This window comes from Callorhinus ursinus, unplaced genomic scaffold, assembly GCF_003265705.2.
Source record: "Callorhinus ursinus isolate GAN/ISIS: 27379988/994484 unplaced genomic scaffold, GSC_fseal_2.0 scaffold14, whole genome shotgun sequence".
Taxonomy (NCBI): domain Eukaryota; kingdom Metazoa; phylum Chordata; class Mammalia; order Carnivora; family Otariidae; genus Callorhinus; species Callorhinus ursinus.
Window position 1 is genome coordinate 14,079,935 of NW_027397076.1, and position 24,950 is coordinate 14,104,884.

The 24,950-nt window shown below is 40.0% G+C and overlaps 1 protein-coding gene across 1 annotated transcript in view; it reads left to right on the plus strand.

The window, feature by feature from the left end:
• The window catches only part of NDUFA12 (NADH:ubiquinone oxidoreductase subunit A12), a 29,815-nt gene extending 19,853 nt beyond the window's left edge, over positions 1–9,962 (plus strand). The window contains exon 4 of the mRNA XM_025882599.2: positions 9,684–9,962. Coding sequence (XP_025738384.1) covers positions 9,684–9,864 — 181 coding nt within the window. The 3' untranslated portion in view covers positions 9,865–9,962. The remainder of the gene's footprint in view (positions 1–9,683) is intronic.
• Positions 9,963–24,950: the final 14,988 nt, after the last annotated feature.

Genomic DNA, 24,950 nt, shown 5'->3' on the forward strand with positions numbered 1-24,950 from the left:
TACTTAAAAACGTGAGAGGGATGCCTGGGTGGCTCAGTCGGTTAAGCGTCTGCCTTCGGCTCAGGTCATGATCCCAGGAGCCCCACATTGGGCTCCCTGCTCAGTGGGGAGTCTGCTTCTCCCTCTGCCTCTGCTGTTCCCCCTGCTTGTGCTCTCTCTCTCTCTCAAATAAATAAATTAAAAAAAAATGTGAGAGATAAGAAAAGTTGAAAGAATCTGGCAGGGAGCAGGGATAATCTATTTAGCCCCCTAAGAGACAACCACTGTCAACATTTGGCATATTTCCTTTAGTCCTTTTAAATAATTTTTTATGTAGTAGTTCATAATCATACAAGGTTTTTTTACCTCTTAGTATTATAAGCAGTTTTCCGTGTTATTAAAACAGTGCAATCACTGTTAATTTTTTTCTAGTTATAAAAATGTACAATTGTTATAGAAAAACCTGGAAAATCCAGAAATATATGAGGTGGAAACAAAAATTCTAATTCCTTGGGCGCTTATGTGGCTAAATTGGTTAATCTGCCTTCGACTCAGGTCATGATCCCAGGATCGTGGGATTGACATTGGGCTCCCTGCTCAGCGGGGAGTCTGCTTCTCCTTTTCCCTCCACCCTCCCCACCCCACCCCCGCTCGTGCTCTCTCTCTCTCTCTCAAATAAATAAATAAAATCTTAAAAAAAAACCCAAAACTCTAATTCCTTGGCCCAGAAACAAGCACTGTAAATATTTCATTCATTGATTGAATGAATATTTGAGGATCTACTTTTGAATAGGGAAGGAATATTTTGAAAAGATCACAGTGTGGAGAACAGATTGTAATTTATTAATCATACCCTCTTTAGAAGAAGGTTTGTGATTATAAATAACTATACATAGATAGGTGTATGTTATATATATCTTTATTACATATAATATTTTGTTTGATATCCCCCTCTTCTCACTTAAAATTCACAGACTTTCCCCCATTATACTAAATATTCTACTTGGCAGTTTGAGGTTTTTAGTGTCTGAGAGGCTTTTGGTGTATAAAGGATTAATGGACATTTGGGTTTAATATTAATATGCTGTTTAGTACAGCTGCAATTTTTATTATCACAATTCTTTTTTACTTTTTGTTTTAGTTCCAACTGGTTAACATGCAGTGTTCTATTAGTTTCAGGTGTATAATATAGTGTTTCAACACTGCATACATCATCTGGTGCTCATCACAAGTGCACTCCTTAATCCCCATCACCTGTTTTGCCCATCCCCCCACACCTCCCTCAGGTAATCATCAGATTGTTCTCTGTTAAGAGTTACAGCTGCAAGAACCAGGCTCAGTCGGTTAAATGTCTGCCCTTGGGTCAGGTCATGATCCTAGAGTCCTGGAATCGAGTCCTGTGTCAGGCTCCTTCCTCAGCGGGGAGCCTACTTCCCCTCTGCCTGCTTCTCCCCCTGTTTGTGTGTGTTCTCTCTCTCTCTCTCTCTCTCTCTCTCGCTAACAAATACATAAATAAAATCTTAAAAAAAGAATTACAGCTGCAGTTTTTAAAACCTAGTTGTTCTTAAGCCTTGAGGTCCAATTTATAAATAGGATAACAAGATTAGTAAATTGAACATTTTTGCATAAAAATAAAGAATAATTATTTTCTCTTGTTTGATGAATGTCTGATAAATTCTAATGGAAAGGATTAAAATCTGAACAGTTGTCTCCATTTGCAATTTTAGTTAATTACATTCCTTTCAACATTTTAGGTCACATTTATAAATGTAGTATATTTTATTTTTTTCAGTATCTTCAAATGTCCAATGTAGATAGATGAACAGACCTATCAAGCAGAATGTTTCTAAGCTCTTAGATGACTCATGTTTAGCCAAGCCAGAAACTTAAGGGTCATCCTCACAAGTCTTCGTGATGTCCAGTCTGTCAGCAGGTTCTTTGTGCTTAATTTCCGAGTAGGTCCCACATCTGATCATGACCTCCATCACTGTTACTGTGGTTCAAGTCACAGTTCTCTCTTTCCTGAAACAACTTTTTTTTTAACTATTTACTTGTTTCTTTGTTTGTATATTGAGAGAGAGAGAATCTTAAGCAGGCTCTGTCTTATGACCCTGAGATCATGACCGGAGCCAAAACCTTATCCTTTAATCTTGTTTGCAGAGTTTTAAGACATAGACATTTCAGTTTCTATGTAATAGAATTACACCTTTTTTTTTTCTTTATGGCTCTTTGCTTTTAATGTTAATCTTAGAAATGGTGCTTCACATTTTATAAATAATCACTATCTTATGAATATATTCACTCACATTTTATCTGAGCATTATTAATCTGTCTGGAATTATTTTGATACATGGTTTAGGAAATCTGTGTTTTTTTCCCCCAACAAAATTAATCATCCTAGCATAATTTGTTGAGAAATATTTAGTTTCCCCAATAATTTGATATGCCAGACTTATATATACTTTAGTCTGAGGAATTTTTTTCTAGTATTATTGTACTTTTTTTTTTTTTTTTAAACTAGTTTTTATACCAGTCTAATGTTTGGGACTTTAAGGTCTGGTAATGTCATCCTTTCCTGATTGTTGTGAGTTTTCAAAATTTTCTTGGGTAGACTTTCAGCTGATCCTCAGAATTAATAATTGTCAAACCCTATTAGGACTTTGATTCATGTTGCATTTAATTAAAAATAACAGTTGCTGAGCCAGCGAGATTTGGAATAGTCTTTTGTTGTTGTTGTTGTTGTTGTTTTTATCAGAGAGAGAGAGAACACAAGCAGGGGGAGCGGCAGGCAGAGGGAGAGGCAGGCTTCCCGCTGAGCAAGGAGCCGATGTGGGACTCGATCCCAGGACCTTAGTATCATGACCTGAGCTGAAGGCAGCCGTCCAACCCCAACCGACTGAGCCATCCAGATGCCCCTGAGTTGATTGTCTTGTAATGAACTTTTTTTTTTTAAAGATTTTATTTATTTATTTAACAGAGAGAGACACAGCGAGAGAGGGAACACAAGCAGGGGGAGTGGGAGAGGGAGAAGCAGGCTTCCCGCCGAGCAGAGAGCCCAATTCGGGGCCCGATCCCAGGACCCCGGGACCAAAACCCGAGCCAAAGGCAGACGCCCAGTGACTGAGCCACCCAGGCGCTCCTATAATTTAAGTTTCTTGACCAAAAGGTTCTTTTCATCCATTGGGAAGTTGTGTTCAAGCCTTAGCTTTGTAGCATATGTGCTGTGGTATCTTGGGAAAGTCATTTCAATTCTGTTTGCTCAGTTTTAAAATATGAAGTACCTACGTTAGTATTAAATAAGTGACTGAATGTTGTGTATGGGTATGTTTCATAAACTAAAGTGGGAAAGAGTAATCATTTTAGTGTATATTTTTATTTTATATTTATATTATATAAATATATATATATTATATTTTAGTATATTTTTACCTCAGAAAACAATCACATTTTTCTTTAGTCTTTCATATACTTTTTAAAAATAATTTTTATTTATTTTTTAAGTAACCTCTCCACCCAACATGGGGCTTGAATTCACAACCCCGAGATAAAGAGTTGTATGCTCCACCGACTAAGTCAGCCACATGCCCCTCATATCCATTTTTTGAAAAACTGAAAAAAAATCTTTGGAATTTCTATGCCTAGTGATGTTAAGTGAAAACATCTGAGGGGCGCCTGGGTGGCTCAGTTGGTTAAGCGTCTGCCCTTGGCTCAGGTCATGATCCCAGGGGCCTGGGATCGAGCCCCACATTGGGTTCCCAGCAGAGAGTCTGCTTCTCCCTTTCTCTCTCCCCCCGCTCATGCTCACTCTCTCTCTCAAATAAATAATAAAATCTTAAAAAAAAAAAAAGAAAACATCTGAAACATGAACATTATGGTGAGAAGCCAGCCTTGATTCCCATAATTAATAATGTATATTATCCAAGGAGAGGAAAGATTCAAAACTGCCTAGATTTTTGTTATTGTTATTTGCTGTTATTTAGTAAGATTTTATTTCTGGGAATTTTCTGAAAGGGAAAATTAAACTTTCTTTGTTATTAATAACATTTTTTTAATTAAATGAATCTTGATTTGAAAAATACTATTTTAAAATTATAATGCTCTTTCTATTTGAAATAGCAATTGTAGCTCTAATTAAATAACAGTAGCTAAACCAAAAAGAGATAAATCAAAAATCACTTTAAAGAAGAAAACACATGCAGATGTGCCATGGTTGTAGGTGTTCAGGACCTGGCTGCTGTGAGCTGAGACAGACCTGCGGGTGACTCCAGACTGTAGGCCCTCAGAGCATGACCCTCCTCCTTCCTGGAAGGACTGATGGTCCAAGGGACCCCCTGACACTTCTGGGCCTCTGTGGGCTGCAGGTGGAGCAACAGGAGTAAAGGGACCACTTGGGGAAGGGTGGAAGTTGGACTTCATGTTGGCAACTGTTGGCCTGTTGTGATCGTTTTCTTTTCTTAGCTTCTTGAGTTTTCTGTCCATCAACACAACTGCCATACTGCTTTCTTGGGCTCTTTTCTCATGGAAGAGGAACTCCTTTCTATAGTAGGAAATGTTTTTCTCCAGTTCTTTGCCCATGTGTTCCACCATCTTCTTGTAGAGGTTGTGAATCTGATATGTGGAGTTCATGTTTCTACACATGTTGGGAAGTTTCTTCTTTATTTCTAAGCAGTGTATTTCCTCGTCAGATAATTTTCCCTGAAGTTGCATGACATGTTCTTAATGTAATTTGGAGCTTCAGCTGCTGGATCTCACTTTCAAGCTGTGAATTTTCACATGCAAAGATGCTTCCTCAGTTTGGAGGCTTGTTTGTCCTGTAAGCTGTTCATTAGTTTGCTTTTCTTCCCACAATTTTCTGGTTATTTCCTGATTTTCCTCTTCAGAACTTTTGAAAGGATCCACTGAAGTCAGCATCATCAGTGACACACTTCAGATCAACTTCTGTCCGATAGACAAGGTCATTGCCATTTTCTGCTTCACTCTTGTGCTCAGTTTCCCAGTTCACGTGATCCAGGTGTGATCTCTAAGGAGATAAGGCAAGGGGATGGTCCTTAGCAGGTTTTCAGCCATTTGGCTGACTTTACCTTTCCATTCCTGTTCCATTCATGCATTTAACTGCTCCAGCCCTTTCTTCTCCTTTTCCTGGGCTGTGCTTCTATCTAACAGTTTCTTGGTGGAGTAGTTCTGGACTTTCTGGGAAATGAGTATTTTCATTCAAATCATCCATTATTTTCTTCTGAAGCTGTTCTCCATCCTCTGGTACCTTTTTTAAAAGATCTTATTTATTTATTTGACAGAGCAAGCATGACCAGAGGGAGAAGCCGAAAGGGAGGGAGTAGGAGAGGGAAAGAATCTCAAGTAGACTCTGCTAAGCACTGAGCCCAGCATGGGGCTTGATCCCAGGACCCTGAGATCATAACCTAAGCCAAAGGCAGACACTTAACCAACTGGGCCACCCAGGTGCCCCAAAGATTTTTATTTTTATTTATTTTTAATTGAAGCATAACTGACATATAATATTACATTAGTTTCAGGTGTGCAACATAGTGACTTGACATTTATATACATTATGAAATGCTCAGCCCACCCATCTGTGATCATACAAGGTTATTACATTCTTATTGATTATATTCCCTATGCTGTATTTTACATCCCTGTGACTTACTTATTTTATAACTAGAAGTGTGTGCCTCTTCATCCCCTTCACCTGTTTCACCCATTTTCCCCACTCCCTCCCCATTGGCAACCACAAATTTGTTCTCTGTATGTATATATAAGTCTGTTTCTGTTTTGTTCTGTTTTTTTGTTTTTGGATTCCACATATAAGTGAAATTATTTGATACTTGTCTTTCTCTGACTTATTTCCCTTAACATAATACATTCTAGATTCATCCATGTTGTTACAAATGGCAAGATGTCATTCCTTTTTTTATGGCTGAGTAATATTCCATTGTTTATTGTTTATATATAACACGTCTTTATCCATTCATTTATTGATGGATGCTTAGGTTCCTTCCATATCTTGACTATTGTAAGTAATGTGGCAAGGAACATAGAGTTGTATGTCTTTTTGAATTAGTGTTTTTGTTTTCATTGGGCAAATGCCCAGAAGTGGTATTAGTGGATGATATGGTATATTTTTTTTAAGATTTTATTTATTTATTTGAGAGAGAGCATCAGTACCAGGGGGGTGGAGAACATGGGGAGAGGGAGAAGCAAGCTCCCCGCTGAGCAGGGAGCCCAGTGCAGGGCTCGATCCCAGGACCCCAAAATCAGGACCTGAGCCGAAGGCAGAGACTTAACTGACTGAGCCACCCAGGTGCCCCTGATAATGGTATTTCTGTTTTTAATTTTTCAAGGAACCTCCATACTGTTTTCTATAGTGACTTCACAAATTTACATTCCCACCAGCAGTTACAACAAGAGTTTTCTTTTTTCCACATCCTCGCTAACATTTATTTCTTGTCTTTTTGATACTAGCCATTCTGACAGATGTGAGATGATATTTCATTGTGGTTTTGATTTGCATTTCCTTGATAATTAATGATGTTGAGCACCTTTTCATGTGTCTGCTGACCATCTATATATGTCTTTGATGAAATGTCTATTCAGGCCTTCTTCCTGTTTTTTAATTGGATTGTCATGTGTGAGTTGTATGAATTCTTTGTACATCTGGGATATTAATACCAATCTTAAAAACTTTTCATTTGCAGTGATTTTTTTTTTAAGATTTTATTTATCTATTTGTCAGAGAGAGAACACAAGCAGGGGGGAGCAACAGGCCGAGGGAGAAGCAGGCTCCCACTGAGCAAGGAGCCCGATGCGGGACTCAATCCCAGAACCCTGGGATCATGATCTGAGCCAAAGGCAAATGCCCAACCTACTGAGCCACCCAGGCGTCCATCTCATTTGTAGTGATTTTTAAAAATTCATTTTATATGGCATATGTTTTAATTTTTTAAAGATTTTATTTATTTATTTGTCAGAGAGAGAGCAAGAACAAGCAGGGGGAGCAGCAGGCAGAGGGAGAAGCGGGCTCCCTGCTGAGCAAGGAGCCCGAATTGGGGCTCAATCCCAGGACCCTGGGATCATGACCTGAGCTGAAGGCAGACACTTAACTGACTGAGCCACCCAGGCATCCCATATATTTTAATTTCTTAAATTTCCTTTTAGGCTATTTTATTCTTCACAAATAAATCCCTCCATTTTGCACTTTGAATGGTGGACAGCCTCACACTGAGGGACTATTAAAGTGAAGTATATTTTCAAAGAAGGGGAGTGTCTTCCTTCCCTGTTCCTTGGCATACTCTTCTTAAACAACTGAAAATACGATCAACCACTGATGGGATTTATGTCCATTTGAGTTATGTTGTAATTGTGATTTAATATCTTTGTTTTCAGTTATTTTGACACACTTCAATATATTTGAATACTGGGTTTTTTTCTAAAATGTAATATATTTTCATTATTTCCTAAAATGTAATATATTTTCTTTATAAATATTGATCTCTTTTGAATTTATAACATTTTCCCTTTCTGTCAGTTTTCTTGTATTCTCACTGACTTTACCATCAAGTGTAAGCAGTTTTTTTTTTCCCCCAAGTGTAAGCAGTTTTATATTTTGTCCTTTAGGATAATAATGGTGGTATAAAATTGAAGTGGGTTTAATGCCAGCTACAACATAGTTTTTTAGACAATGCTGTTAGGTCATTGGCGTCTTTAATTTATTGGAATAAAAATGACCCCGCTGAGTGTGCTTGGCTGGCCCATTTGGTGGAGCATGGGACTCTTGATCTCAGGGTTGTAAGTTTGAGACCCACCTTGGGTGTAGAGATTACTTAAAAGATAAAAAAATTAAAAAAAAAATTTATGACCCAGCTGAAAATCTGTTTTGCCAAAGCTCTTTGGTGTGGAAACCTAGAAGGTATGATTTACTTAGCCTTTATTTGATAACAACAACAGAGGGTTACATCAGCCTAGCAGATTATAAACATTTTCTTGTTTCTTATAGCTCTTCATAGTGCCATCATGAGAATAAATCATTGCTTATTCATTCCTTACTCTTGCCTGTAGCCTTGCTGGATAAACATTTTCAGATTTTATGTATTGTGGTAAAAAATATTTTTAGTTTTCTTGAGCAGTTTCTATTTCTCCATGAGATCTTCAGTCCCTCACTTAAGTAACTGAACAGGCATATATAAGATTTAGACTCTGATTCCTTAAATATCATTTTAACCTTCAAGAGTCTTTACAGCAGTTATTTGAATAAATTTTTCTATTATTTTATTCAAATAAATTAGTTGCTTAAGCTGCCTCAACAGGGTAAAAGTTAAATATTTCTACTGTGCCTTAAGCTTACATAAAGCCCCTTGAGAAGTATCAACCTTGGTTTTGACAACTAATCCCTCCTTTGAGTGGCTAGTGGAGCCTGTCTCACCGCCATCATCTTGGAGGTTCAGAGTTCACGTTCATAATCGCGGTGTATTGGTCCAGGTCACTTTGACTAATCCCATTTCTGCTGGAGGATATAAGAGGGACGCCAGCCCAGTGTGTACAGACGTCTTCATTCTTTATTATGTTAGCAGGTCATGATACATCTTTAGACAAAATATAGCAAGAGTAATAATAATTTATCATCTCTCTTCTTGGTTTGGTCCAATTACCTAGCTATATCTATCAATTACTGCTTGTAAATATTCTTAAACTTAAATAGCATCATAAACTTCTCATTAGCTGTAGTCTTAGTTATTTTACTGAAACCTCCTCCATTTGCCCTATTCTCTATAGCTGGGAAGTTCCCCCCTTTTTTTTCTTGGAGCCACATTTCTCTGCTTGTTCCCTCCCCCCACGCCCTTTTCCCATGACATCATCCTGTCTTGTGAGCGAGCTCCCAGCCTTGGGGGATCTGGAATGAATGCTCTCTCTCCTTCCTGTCCCATGTAAACTCGGCGTGGCTTCCTGCTCAGTTCTCCTCTTTGTCCGGTGCACTTTGTGCCTTCTTTCTCTGCCACGAGCGGCAGCATCATTGGCCTCGTCCCTTTCTTCTCCATGTCCCCAGCTTCCTTTGAAATTAACTTGTTAAACACTCAAAACTGAAATACCTGTGAACTTTAGGCTGTGATTTAATATTCTTAATATAATAAATTGTATGTTCTTTAACATTCGGTCATGAGCTTGAATTTAAGATGCTAACAGAGACCTCTTCTTCAGCAGGAGCCTTGTTGAGTTTTAAGCTAGAGCTTCATCACCAGAGCTGCCTAAGTAAAATGAGACTCCAGAGCAGCCTCTCGCATCTATCAGCAATACTGTATGCATCAGTTCTGAAATACCTTTTTACATCTAAAAGTAGGTTATATATTTTAATCAATAGTAGCCTGAGTTAATTGGCAGCATTTTTGTCTTAGAGACACATAAAATAATGTATATCTTAAAATTGCTAGTGTCCTCGAGATACCAGTAACAATAAAAGCAATAGCTAACATTGTTGAGTACCTAGTGTGCACAGGAATTTTTCTAGGTGCATTTAATCCTTATGCCATCCTTCAGAAGTCAGGATGCTCAGATGAAAAAGCCAAGGCATAGCAGTTGAGCTTGTAAGTGAGGGAGATTTGAGCTCAAGCCACAGAATAGCCCCAGAGCTGCCCACTTAGCCCTCCTCCCACCACACTACCCCGCCTCTTGTAACTGTCTTTCTTTTCCTCTTTAAGGCATCGTTGGCTTCACTGTATGACCGATGATCCTCCAACAACAAAACCACCTATTGCTCGTAAATTCATCTGGACAAACCATAAGTTCAATGTGAGTGGCACTCCAGAACAATATGTACCTTATTCTACCACTAGAAAGAAGATTCAAGAGTGGGTCCCACCTTCAACACCTTACAAGTAAAGACACTGGAAAACAGTTTGAACATGTGGAATATGGGGCTCTTCATGCAATTGCACTTTTACTGCTTACTATTCACCCGATTAAAATTGTTTGATTAAGCAATGTCTTGTGCCTTTTTGCCCTTACCTTTATCGTTCATGAACGGCAAAATAGAAGCTGATAAACATGGGTCATCAAAGTAGACTTCTATTGGGGTGGTGCCTGGTTTACAGCCCCCCCTTGCCGCTGTGGTCACATCTGTGCTTCCTGACCTGCCCTCACACAGTTGATCAAGAGGGGAGAAGACCTAAAGCTGAGCTGAGCCAACAGATTTTCTCGTGGGAATTGGCAACACAAATGGAGGGACACAGAAGCTAAGAGTTACCATAGCTGGATGGCTTTCATGGTAGCTCTCTAAGGAGAAGGTTATCAGACATTTCCTATTTCCTGAATTTTGGCTCTTTCAGTTTATTTGGACCCGTGAACTATCCCAGGATCCATTCCAATATATTCTTATTTCCTTAAGCTAATTAGGGTCATTGATTTTGCTGTTGTTGTGTTGTTGTTGTTGCTTGCAAACAAAAGAACTTTAATATCCAGATTGGTTCCAGAGAATGGGTTGTAGACAAAAGACCTTCAGGGAAATGTGGGATCTCTGGACCTGGTTGTATCTGGGTGGGATGAAAGGTAATGCGACACACCTCTGTATTCTGGAGGGAAAGCTAGCAGCTTCAGTGATCAAACAGCTTAATAAGGCTACGTTGCCTTTAGTCGCCAGTTTCCATGAGCCCCTGAGAAGGTGGCCTTTGGATACTGGTTAGCAGCCACCATAGGACAATTTAACAGTGTTAGGAAAAAAAATGCTGGGATTATGGGACCATACGGTTGCTTTCAAGAGCACTGGATGACTTATAGGAGAAAATGAACTTCAATTCCCAAATCTCAACTCAAGACATTGAGTAAAACTCAGGGCATTTATATGATTTTGCTAACCTCAGGTTTCTTATATGAAAATTAAGAGAGAGAATTGACAGTTGGTTTGAGGGACATCTGGAAGTAGCTAGAATATCATTGACTACACATTAGAGTTACCTGGGGTGTTTTGTTTGTTTTTAATAAAGAGGTCCAGGTTACTGAATCAGCATCTCTGAGAGTAGGCTCCCAGCACCAATATTTTTTAAAGCTCCCCACTCTGTTCCCCACCTGATGAATTCATTTGCAGCCAAGATTGTGAACTATTGAGCTAAAGAAATCAATACACCAAACATTCTTCTGAAACATTCTCAGATCGTAAGACACAGAAGTGTGCTCACAGCCTCACTGCTGAGTCTCCCTTACTTTAGCTGGATCGAGTTAAATTCGTTGCCCTCAGGAGATACCGTATGCATTGTGCTATGTCGGACAGTTTGCTGATTGATTAACGAAGAGCAAAACCAAGCACTAAAAGCTGGCCTGTGCTAGATTGGGATTTCCTATGCTCTGTCCATCTGCCACTTTACTAACTTTTCTGTCAGGGCCCCAAAATTGCTTTCTAATGCCATTGGGAATAGATCAGACTTGTGAGCAATTAGAAGTTCTGTTCAGGCTGCTATACTTTTCTGGGTCAGATATGCTGGAGGTGCACCTGTTAAAAGAAAATGTGTGTCATCCTTATGAGGAGGGAGAAGATCGAAATACACTTGAGCAGCTGCTAGTGAGTATTGTTTAACATCTATAAGCTAGACTTATCGTTCTGCATTCTTAGTTAATTAGCCAACAACTCTCCACAAGAGCGAAGGGACAGATTGGTAGCAGCAGGGTATGGGAAGAGGGTGGCTTAAAGGCACAGAGTGGGGAAAATCTGCTCCCACAAACTAGAAATGCCTTCATGGCAAGCTCTCCTACCACCTAAGAAGTGATATAGTTCTACTGGAAATGGTCAACTTTGAGTAGGTGGATCAGATAATACATGGTGTCCCACTGTATCCAACATACAGAGCAAATGGAAGTTGTTTCTCAAAGGGAAAACAGTAACCTTTCTGAAGGGGGTCATGGCCTTGCTCCAAAATCCTGTGGGCTTCCATTGTGACTCTTGTGGAGAGACTTGTTTCTGACTTCAGTGAGTCTCCCGATCATCCAGATACCGTGAGAGCTGAACAGCTCTGCTGTTCATAATGAAGTAAACCAGTACTGATCAGATTTCCTAATGTAGCAGGTAAGATAGGAACTGAAATTGAATAGCAGTGGCCCTGAACAGCAAATTCTGAAGTTTCAGAAAGCAAAAGCCCTCATGGGGAATAACACGAAAGCATGCAAATAGTTATGAATAGGAAACCGAAAAAGGTTCATTGAGCAATTTTTAAGAGAGAAAAGAAAAAATACATTAGTTGCCATGATGTGCTGCGTGTCCAGAAAGACCAGTTATTATTTGAAGGGTTTGTAGTCACATGTGTGGTCAGCTTGCAAAGACCTCGAGGCCTGCTTCAGTGCTTTAAATCATGCTCCTCCACATGGAGAAACCCCATCTATAATATCCTCCTCGAGACCAAGTTAATTCATATTCTGGTGCCAAGTGTCCATGAGTATGAAAGGTGGTTGCATCGTGAGTGCACAGTAATCCAGCCACATTTGTCAGCTCTGGCTCGAGGAAGGTGACGTGTGAGACTTAAGCAGATAATGGAATTACACAAGTGGACTTGTCATGGTAGATTGTTTAACAAACCCACTGGGATAGAACTGGCCTCTGAAAAGTTGTTTCCCAGGCTGACATCTGGGGTTGATCCAGCCTCCCTGTCCCAGAGTGAGGGGGATACCCAAGTGCTGCTGTGCTGTGCATTTCATCTATGTGCATACAGCGTAAACGGTGTCCCCTGCGTTGCACAATACGTTAGTTCTGGGTTACTCACCAGGATATGTCAGAGAGAGGATCCAGTTCCTGGAAAGCATATGTCTAGACATCTGCTGTTTGTGCTTGCCCAGCATTGCTTTTCCTTTCTTCTGTCAGAGAATCCCGATTTCTCTCGGGGACCATCCTTCGCCTTCTTTTAGTCTATATGGGTCAGCGGATTTTTCACCACTCTGTAATTCTCAGAATATTGTATCCCACTGGCTTCGGTGATTGATTCTGGAAAGAATAAGTGACCCAAGACATGCCAATGAAACTCAAGTACAGGACATTAGTTGGAAAAACTGGAAAATAGAATTCTTCATTGGGTAAGAGCTGAAGCTTGGAGGATATGTGTCCAGTGTGGGAGGCGCTCCACTAAGGAAGGAGGCAGCCTGACAGTAAAGTCAGTGCAAAGGACAGTGAAGCCGAGACAGGGAACAAGACAGATTCCTGATGACGGTGTTCAGCACCTGGCTCCAGAGGTGTCTGAAGCTAGAACTCAGGTAGACTTTTCAGTTCTGTGGACCAATACATTTCCCTAATGTTTTTTCCTGAAGCTAGATTGACTTAGGATTCTTCCCTTGCAACTGAATGTCCTCAATGATCTAACATCCTTATGACTTGATTGTTTCTCTATAGTAATGAAATTCGTTATTGGTATGCACTATCTTTCTTATTAGATATGGCCCTGATTGGGACGCCTGGATGGCTCAGTTGGTTAAGCATCTGCCTTTGGCTCAGGTCATCATCCCAGGGTCCTGGGGTTGAGTCCCACATCAGGCTGTCTGCTTAGCAGGAAGCCTGCTTCTCCTGCTCCCTTTGCTTGTGCTCTCTCTCTCTGTCGAATAAATAAAATCTTAAAAAAAGATACATATAGCCCTGATTATGAATTTTCTGATTCATAAATGTGGGTATATGATGGACCAGTGGTGTCTGTTAGGTTTTATTACCATCAACTAATAAATAGCTATATTTAAATTTTTTTAAGTTTGTGCTGAGGTGGATACATGCATTCCATGAAGCCCCTGCATGTGCATTTGAGGTATGTCCAGGTCTCTAAAATTCCTGTAAGTGATGGATGATTCCAGTTGGAGAGGCCTGTGGATTTGCAGATTGAGTGGCTTGTTGCCTGGTATTGGAACTTCGAGCTGCAATAAAATTGCTAAAAAAATGGACAATCATTTTTATATCACTAAATAAGGCTAAGCATCAACCCCACAATTTTAGGTGATTTATAATACTCTTTTCAAAGCAACAGAAGGAGGATGAAAAATTCCATGCCAGGAAAATCTGTATCCTAATTTGAAATTTAAATTAAGTTTCCACAAAAAATTATTTTCTCATTTATGAAAAGCTATCTGTTTCAGGTAGGATTAATAAATTTGCAATGTTAATGTTAAAAAAATACAGAAGAAGCAGTTGGCTATAGAAAGGCCATCCACACAAAATATATATATGTATCACAAGTATCATCTAATCAAATAGAGCAATATTCAATGAGGGCTAAGAGAGGATGCCCATGGGGGAGGGTGTTGGTCATTAGAATTCGGGAGGCATCTGTATTTTGAAAAAGAATATACAATATTAAAACATAATTTTGCATTGGTAAAATGAATGAAACAATCCATCATATAATTTTCATGATACAAACTATAAGTAACAACTCAGCAAAACTCTTGGCTGTTTGGACATGTGAGTTAAAAAAGTATTGAGAATTGGGATCGACTGCTAATAGCGGTTTCTTTCTGAGGTGATGGAAATGTTCTAGAATCAGATAGTGATGATGGTTGCACAACACTGAATATACTAAGAACTACTAAGTTAGACACTACAAAATGGTGTCTTGTATACCACATGATTTTTATCTCGATTTTTAAAAAGGGTTTAAGAAACTTAGTTTTAATAGATTATTGACAGTAATCCTGTATCTGCAGCACATAAAAAAAGTGACATTTACCCTACTATAGATCTTCTTAAAGTCAACTCTGTCTCCTGGGCAAGCACCATATGATTATTCCATCTTTTGGCAACTGGGCTTAACATAGTTTGAATTGAGTCTTCTGCAGATTCCATTATCTGAAAGCAAGGGCAATGTGGCTTGAGGGTGGATAAAGTATGGAGTAAAGGTCTGGGAGGAGAGTGGAAAGGAAGGGAGGGAGGAGAAGGTAGGTGAGGATGGCAAATTCCTAAGCATTCTAAGACCACACAGAAGTTGGACAGCTGTTAGGGAGGGCTGGATTCTGATCTTACCGGGATGTCCTGATATTAGATTTTGATACCTCTGGCTCACAGAGAATCTCAGGAAGCTTTGGCCAAAGAGAAAAACCAATCTACAAGTGCCATCAATAAGACATTTAATAATACACATATTAAAGAATCTGTAGTTAGACTTAAGTAAGTAGTAGTTTCTAAGTTCAGTGGTTCAATACCATTATCAAGGACTCTGGTTTTTCCCATCTCTCCACTCTCCCATCCTCAGTATGGTGGTTTATTCTCTTAATTTGGCTCCTTTCATAGTCCTAAAATGGCTACCGCAGTTCTAGGCATCACACGAAGATCACAACATTCAGAACCAGGAAAAGGGGGATGCCCCTGTCTTATATCCTTTCTGAGAGGACAAAAATCCTACCAGAAACTTCCAGCAGTCCCTTGGCCAGAACTGCATCTCTTGCCCATGTCAAAGCCAGTCATTTGACAAGGATCATAAGATGACCAAGTTTGATTTATTTATCAACAGTCATCTCCAGAGGACCAGACAGGGACTCAGTCTTGTTGAAAGACATGAAAGGCAAACAAAGTTAAGGTTCTGTTAGCAGGGGTGCCTGGGTGGCTCGGTCATTAAGTGTCTGCCTTTGGCTCAGGTCATGATCCCAGGGTCCTGGGATCCAGCCCCGAGTCGGGCTCCCTGCTCAGTGGGAAGCCTGCTTCTCCCTCTCCCACTCCTTCTCTCGCTGTGTTCCCTCTCTCGCTGTGTCTCTCTCTGTCAAATAAATAAAATTCTTTAAAAAAGAAAAAAAAGGGGGCACCTGGGTGGCTCAGTTGGTTAAGCGACTGCCTTCGGCTCAGGTCATGATCCTGGAGTCCCGGGATCAAGTCTCACATCGGGCTTTCTGCTCAGCGGGGAGTCTGCTTCTCCCTCTGACCCTCTTCCCTCTCATGCTCTCTATCTCTCATTCTCTCTCTCTCAAATAAATAAATAAAAATAAATAAATAAAATAAAGAAAGAAAGAAAAAAGAAAAAAAGGTTCTGTTAGCAAAGGCTGGAGGAAAACTGTTGACCAGCATTAATGGTATCTGTCATGGAGAATCCTAATCTGAGCTTGGTGATGCCAGCTGACTCTAGTGGTGTCATGATCAATATTCCCCAGTGGAGAAAAGTGGCCTTGTCTGCTGGAAAAAATACAATCCTACTGAGACTTTGTACAAAAATGTAAAGCTCTTTTGATAAACCTCTTTGTATTTTGAATTATGTACTTAAATTCAACCTCAGATGACCTCCTTTACTTAGGTAGGCTTTACCAGAGAATCTCAAAAAAGGCTGTTGCATTTGGAGACAGCTTGCCCTGCAGGTTGACCTGGATTTTTCAGTTTGAGAATTGAGATGGACATTAATATTTGTCATATAACTATGTTTGCTTCAGCTCCCCTAATTAAAATCCTTAATTAATTTTCCGTTGTTGAAGAGAGCTACGATCTTCTCATATTTTCCCTCATCATCCCTTAGAGCATACTTTCTCCCTGACTTTTGACTGAACAATGGCTGCCTTGCCTTCATTTCTTGTTGGTGTGTTTGCTCATTGAGTTCGATGTCGAGATATCTTTTAGGGCCCTAGAATTAGCCACTCATTTTGCACACTGCAAATTTGTCTTCTGATTTTGAAGAACATTTTGGAATCTAAGAAATTAACTTCTTTGACCAACTTTATAGCATATTCATACAATTTATGAGTCAATGATTATTTCAGAACATTTGATTGTTAGATTCCTATTTTATTAACAAACACCCTGCACAGTTTTGTTCTTCTCTCCAGCAATGCTTAGTCAGGGAAGCAGTGTGACAGATTGGAAAGGTAATTGTTTCTAGAGTGGACCTAAGGCCACCCTAGAGGTTATTAGCCGTGTAGCTTGGAACAAACTTCTAGGAACTCAGTTTCCTCATCTATAGCATATTGATAATAAAACCCTCCTCACAGAGTTGTCAGGCAAAGCATCTGATACATGGTAGTCATTACTATTATTATCATACCTTAATTTTTTGGTAATTTTAATTTTATTTGTTTTTAAACCACTTTACTGAGGTATGATTGACGTATAAAAGCTATACATATTTATTGTATACAACTCGATGAACTTGACAGTAAGTATACACCCAAGAAACCATCATCATCTTCAAGGCCATAAACATACCCATCACTTCCCAACTCTTTATTATAATTGTTTGAGATAATAATGCTTAATATAAGATCTACTTGCATAACAAATGTTAAGTATGCAATATTGCATTGCTAGCTGTAGGCTCTGTGCTATATACTGGATCTCCAGAGGACATACCTTAATTATTTTGATAGGCTCATAGGCAAAAGATCCCAAAACCTAACAAATTTTAGAATACTGGCACCTGGGTGTCTCAGTCTGTTAAGTGTTTGCCTTCAGCTCAGGTCAGGATCCCAGAGTCCCGGAATCGAGTCCCACATCCGGCCCCCTGCTCAGCGGGGAGTCTGCTTCTCCCTCTGCCCCTCCCCCCCCTCACGTCTCTCTCACTCTCTTTCTCTCAAATAAATAAAATCTTTTTAAAAAAATTTAGAATAATGGTAATTTAGTTTACTGATTTATAGTTCTTAAAAGCATGATCAATTTTAGGCCTTTTTACCATTATTTATTGTAAATAAATAGAATCAAATAAATACTAGTTCAACTAAACCTTATAATAGGTGTCAATATAGGTCACTATATAGTACACTTACTATGACGAACACTAAGTAATGTATAGAATTATTGAATCACTATATTGTCTACCTGAAATTATTATCACACGATGCTAACTATGCTGGAATTAAAATTAAAAACTTAATAAAAAGTGTAGGTCATTATACAAGAGTGACTTAGAGATATTTTTAAAAGTTATTTTATGGGGCACCTGGGTGGCTCAGGCAGTTAAGCATCTGACTGTTGATTTTGGCTCAGGTGATGATCTCAGGGTCATGAGATCAAGCCCAGTGTTGGGCTCTAAGCTCAGCATGGAGTCGGCTTGAGATGCTCTCTCCCTCTGCCTCTGCCCCTCCGCACACACCCGCCCACTCCCCCAACCCTGCTTGCACGCACGCGCATGTGCATACGCACTCTCTCTCTGTCTCAAAATAAATAAAAAACTTTAAAAAATAAAGTTATTTTATGCAGTATTTCCTTAAGTTTTAATAAAAACTTAATTTTGAATTATTATTATTTTAAAAAGATTTTGTTTATTTGAGAGAATGCATGGGTGGGGGGAGGAGCAGAGGGAGAGAGAGATGCAAACTCCCCACCGAATGCAGAGCCCCACATGGGGCTCAATCCCAGGACCCTGGGGTCATGACCTCAGTCGAAGTCAGGTGCTTAATCAGCTGAGCTGCCCAGGTGCCCCTTGAATTATTATTTTACTGATTAAAAAATCCTTAATAAATGTAACATATTTGGAAACAAAGCTAAAAATATAACTATGATATTAGCTTTTATCTTTATACTATCTTCCTTTAATTTATGGGAAATTTATATTTTATATTTTCAGTAATGTACAGCTAATGTCCCCCCTCCTATGGGGGCTAATTAAATGATTGAGGAAGATCAAACCAAATCCAAGTACATTCCAGACAGCTGAGATTCTGTAATGTTTTGCCTTTGCCAAGACAACTTAGGCCGGCTACAGGGACTAGCAGTTTATGAAAATGACTTTCCTCGCTATTTCAATAAATGTGGGCGACATTTGTTCTTTGTCTGCTCAGCACCAGTTTTTTCTCTTTGAAAATAGCATCCCCTTCCTTCAAGGAACGTCTCCTTCCCATCCCAGTCCTGCTAACTAGAGTACCCCACCTCCTATCCTCATACCAAGAGTAAGCATGTGACAGAAGCCTGGCCAATCCGAGGACCATCCTCCTGGCCCCAGTTGGTGGCCCGCAGATAGACGTGTGACCCATGCCAGGCTAACCAAATCCTTCTCTAGGGTTTTTTTTTTCTAAGTAAAACTGTAGAGAAAGTGCTCTGTCTGACCAGGGCCACAAAACTACATAGAGCACTAGGGTTGTAGGTGGCCATGTTTTTAGCCTCAAGAAGAAAGCCATAGAGAAGGTAACACCCATAGAAAAGCAGAGAGAAATATATATACTGTGTATATAATAGAATATTACGCAGCCATAAAAAAGAATGAAATCTTGCCACTTGCAACAACATGGATTGACCAAGAGGGTATTTTGCTAAGTAAAATAAGTCAGGCAGAAGGAAGACAAGTATCATATTTTACTTATATGTGGAATCTAGAAAACAAACACACAAAATAAAACAGAAAGAGACTCACAGATACAAGAAACAAACTGTTGGTTACTAGAGGGGGAGGGGTTGGGGGCTGGCGAAATAGGTGAAGGGGATCAGGAGGTACAAACCTTCATTTATAAAATAAATTAAGTAATGGGAATATGACGTATAGCCTAAGGAATATAGTCAACGATTTGTAATAACTTTGTATGGTGACAGGTGGTAATAACTCATGGTGGGGAATCATTTCATGATGGATAAAAATACTGAATCGAGGAGCACATAGGTGGCTCAGTTGGCTGAGCATCAGTTTCAGCTCCAATCATGATAACACCGTTTGTGGGATCGAGCCTCCAGTCGGGCTCCGTGCTCAGCGGAGAGTCTGTTTGGGATTCTATCTCCCTCTCCCTCTGCCCCGTACTCACCAGCTCTCTCTCTTTCTCTAAAATAAATAAATAAATCTTTAAAAAAAATACTGGATCCCTGATATACACCAGAAGTGTACAGGATATTGTATGTCAATTATACTTCAATATTTTTTTATACTTCCATTTTAAAAAATTAATTTAAAAAAAGAGGGGCACCTGGGTGGCTCAGTTGGTTAAGCGTCTGTCTTTGGCTCAGGTCATGATCCCAGGGTCCTGGGATTGAGCCCCAGGTAGGGCTCCCTGCTCGGTGGGAAGTCGGCTTCTCCCCGCTTCCCCCTGCTCGTGTGCTCTCTCTCTCTCTCTCTCTGCTCTCTCTTTCTCAAGTAAATAAATAAAATCTTAAAAAAGAGAGAGAGAGAGAGAGAGGGAGAAAGGGTCCCGGGTGTGTGAGGTCCATGGTGCCTAGCCCTGGAGAGCCCCAGAGAGCTGCCTGATTCCCGGATGTCTTCCTTTGATTCTATGACTTCCTCCTTCCCACAAGTCCCCTTTTTGCTCAAGTGAAGTTCAAGATGAATTTCTCTTATTGGCAGTAAAAACAGCCCTGACAAATGCAGTAGGACATTAGTAGTCTTCTGTGGCATTTGGCTAACAATCAGTGCTTTCCAAACTTATAAAAAGGGTTATGGAAGAGAGTAATTTTTACTGTTGTGAGATATGATCATTAGTGTCTTATTTAATACTATGTGGCTTTAAAGGAATAAATGTCATTTGTAATTAGATTAAAGGGATTTATTTGACAGCCTTCACTGACCTTCAGTTTTCTACAGATGAAATGGCTTTCTCTGGCTAAGGTTGTCGCTTCGAACCTGGACTTTGTTTGAACATTGTTATTTTGGGTCATTTTTATGAGGCCTCCATTAGCCTAACTCAGCCTTTTGCTCTTGCTTTATCTGTGCAGCGTCCTAACAAAAGGTCAGCTTATGACTGCACGGTTGGGTCTGACAGTCATTACCTAGGCCATGTTACTTCTGACTGTGGTTCAGAGGATCTTTTGCTTCTACTCATGGCCTCCATCACTTCACGTTGATTTCTTTTCAGCCGTTGCTAGGATACGCCATCAGCATCCATTCATCCTTTAGAATTACAGCCAACTCCAGCTTTTCCTGACTTCTCAGTATTGCAAAAGCAGAGGCAATGTCGGAAGATTCCCATTCGGGTTTTGTGGAGGGTCATGCGGAATGTTGCTGGGGCCTCGGGGAGGGTAGGTGCTGGCCACACGACTCACATATTGGGTAGGGTCTTCTTGCGCCTTTAGATTTAGATAAAATGGATTCAAACTCTCCCCGCTCCTTTCACATTTGAAGAAAGCCCAATGCTCTAACCAAAGATTCAGGGAAGGGTACAGTTTATGTGCTTACAGATTAAGCTCTGGCTCCGGATTCCCATTTCTGCTGAACTAATATATTCAGAATTAGTCCACTCAATAGAATATATGCTCTCCATTGCTCTTCTGCATCAACACAAATATGGAACTTAGCCCCTTCTCATACTTAACATCAAAAATTACAGTAGATATTTTTGTGCCAGGCAAACTTTAAAAAGAGTATTTGGGGTGACCCATGGTCTTATTTTTGAAAAAGATTATCAATCTCAAAATTAATATCGGGTATTTGTAAATGTCCTCCTGCATGCCACTGTGTTGCTTTGCTTCTCCTCTCTTCCCTCACTTTCCTGTTATTTCCTGCTCTGTAACGAAAAAAAAAAAGGAAAAGGAGTTCTCACTTACATAATATAAGGCAATTCAGTTTTCATCTATCCGATGTCCAACTCTCTTTGTATATCTCAGGATTTTGCTTTGTCCTAACAGTGTGTAAGGGCCCAGGTTATCAAAGAGTGTGTATGGGTTCATTCTGTCTCACACCAGCATTCTGGGGGTTGCTGTGCTAAGTACTCTGTAAAGCTCTGTGCTGAGTGCTTTCCGTGTGTATCTCATTCAATTCTCAAAACCCCGCTGTGAGGCAGGTGCTGTTTGTGCCCACCTCACAAATGAGGAGACAGAGGCGTAGAAAGGGAAATGGCTGTGCCTAGGGACACTCAGCTAGTGGATTTTGAATGCAAGTTCCAGTGTAGTCTAGCAACCACTAGAAAGAACCCCAAGCCAGCTGATTTGAACATGATGGCCTCCTGGAGCTGCCCAGAGCCCTGGACTGCCCACCTTTGAACTACTTGCAGGTTGTCAGCAAAAGAGAATATCAAGTCTCTATCTTAAGCTATATTATTTCTCATCTCTTTTACTAGCAGCTGAACAGAATTCCTAACCTATCCCTAACAGAATTCCTAACCTATACTGGGGTTAAAAAAATAAACTAGTTGTCAATATTTAAAAATTGGGGGATTACACATAATAATCTAGATTTCTGCTTTCTCTTGAAAAATAAACCTTTCAACATGGGACCTGTATTACCCTTGGCAACAATCCACTACAGCTTGACAACTAGTGGATAACTCATTTATATTACTTAATAGGCTTTGTCACTTTGTGTCCCCCAGTCCAGCAGGCTGGTGAGCAGAAAGGAGAGGTACTGGGGGACTGAGGAAGAAGGTTGATGCGTCCATCTCCTTCCCTACTTGGGAAAAGCCCTATGGTGGGATATTTGCATTTCTAGACCCTGGAGTCTGTTGAGAGGGCGTTTCTTTGTCTCTGCTCAGAACTCAAGAAGAAGGGAGTGATCTCTAACATATCTGGAGGAGCATAGTGGCTGCAGCGAAGGTGGCCACTTATGAGGGCTATATAGGGGGGCCAGTGCTGGAGAAGGTGGTTGAAGCAGTGGACAGCACCTGAAACCCCAGCACGAATGGTCAAGGAGCCCCTGAGGTCCAGCAGTGACAGCATTCCCTCCAATACCAAATGCGCCCCACCTAGGGGGTACTGGAAGGATCTAGGGATCATGAGACGAAAAATTCCACAGGGGTTTGAAGGGGAAGGTGACTGATCCCTTACTAGAGTATGAGAATCTAGACTCTTGAGACATCACTCCTGGGAGCAAGAAAACTTCACCTCTGGACCTAGAAATACTAAAATGCCCCGTGTGGCTGGGACTGGTACTATTCTCCTACGATGGGATCTCATTTAGATGTTAACTGAATCCAAGTAAGGGAACAGCCAGTCAGCCTTGGGATTCCCCAGAGTTTCCTTTACTGCTCTAATTGGTGCTGTGTTTATTCATTCACTCATTTATACGTGCGTGTATGCATTTCTTCCCCTACCTCATTCCACAGAGGATATGTCGCTGCTTACAAGAAGAATACCGAAATTTTTCAAGAAGAAAATATAAGGACAATTAGAGATCTACAGATGTAGTGGGTATAATTTTTTAATTAAAAATATCTCTGTTGTGTTTTTCTTTTTTTTTAAGATTTTATTTATTTATTTGACAGAGAGAGTGAACACAAGTAGGCAGAGTGGTAGGCAGAGGGAGAGGGAGAAGCAGGCTCCCCGCTGAGCAGGGAGATGAATGCGGGGCTCAATCCCAGGCCCCTGGGATCATGACCTGAGCCAAAGGCAGATGCTTAACCGACTGAGCCACCCAGGCACCCCTGCTGTGTTTTTCTTATTACAAAAGTAATAAATGCGTATTGTAGAAAATTTAGACAATATAAACAAGAAGAAAATGATTCAAAAAGAATATTCATAAAAAATTTAAAAATTGCTTAAAATTAAAAAAAAAGAATATTCATTATTATCCCACCACCTGGAGAAAACCACTAGAAACATCTTATAGGATATCTTCTCATTCTTTCTATGCAAAAATGTAAATATTTTAGTATTTTATAAAAGTGTAATTATAACCTCCATGTTGTTTTGTAACTTGTTTTTTTTTTTACTCAACAATATATTGTGAGCATTATGCAAACATATTTTCATCTACAGCATCATTTTAAATGAATGAATAGAATTCCATTGTAGAGATATGTCATAGTTTATTTAAACAATTACCTGATTACCGGGCAAACTTTGAAATCTACTGCCATATTCCAACATACCAGTTGGAAACTTATTTCAGATAAATATATTGGCTCTCTCAGCCTGCCGGACCCCTGGCATGAATCAAGGACAAGTAGCTCAGGAGGTAAGAAAAAATTTATTGAATAATCATGCCACCAAAACTATTTTACTATTCTCGTCTAAGCACAAAAGAATGATTGTTCTCATTATTTTCTATCTTCCATGTTATGTAACTTGCTAGAGTTTTGAACTGGGCTACCCTAACATTATTAATTATATCTCTAACTTGGGAAATTCTTCAGGGAATGAACAGTGATCCATCTTCCTGTGGCTTACTTGAACCAAAGTGACATGCAGAATGTTAATAGAGTGCTGGGTTTCAGGAAGCAACCGTCCTTGATAATGAATAAAACAAGAACTTAACAGAACATTAACTCACTCTTTAGGGTGTGCCCCATGAGTCCTTCCAAGAACATTGGGTAAAGTACAGGTATCGAGGTCCATCTTCAGAGATTATTCATGTGAGTTGTTTTCCTGTGTCTCATTTCATTTGGTGGAACAGCGCTGGTCAGCTGAGCAGGGCCACAATCATACCATGGGAGCCTTCTTTCCAGTCATCCTTTCCCGTGCACACTCTCTCTCTCGCTCTCTCTTTTTTTTTTTTTTTTTAAGCAAAAGCCACTTCCAGGAGAGAAACTTTCACTATTTGCCTTTCTCTTTGATTTAGAATATACATTACATACATTTCACCTTTCCCTGTACATCTGATACTCAGCAACCGGTTGTCGGCTCTCCAGCCATTATTCCCTTTCATAATGATAATGATATCCTATTTATCTTAGGAAACCATCACTCCCACCATTTTTCAGCCATCAAGAGTTATGTGAGGGACTCCACAGCCACCTCTGATTAGAACCTGATTTCCCTTCCTCCAGACCCAGTGATTGGTTCAAAGTTGCTCACAAGACCAAAGCCAGTCCAATTAGAAGTCCCTTGACAGGGCTTCTGGGACACAGAGTCCTTTCTTTCCTATTTAATGGTACAGTAGTCCTCCCTCTTATCACTTTCCAAGGTTTCGGTTACCCCAGACTGTGGTCTGGAAGCAGATGATCCTCCTTCTGTTGGATTGTTAGAAGGTCAGGAGTAGCCTCATGCTGTGTCACAGCCGACATCATTTCCCTCCCTTCATCTCATCACACTGGCATTTTATCATCTCACATCATCCCAAGAAGAATGGTGAGTACAGGACAGTAAGATATTTTGAGAGAGAGAGGGACCACACTCACATAGCTCTTATTACAGTATATAAAAGAAGATGGACCTCGGTACCTGTACTTTACCCAATGTTCTTGGAAGGACTCAT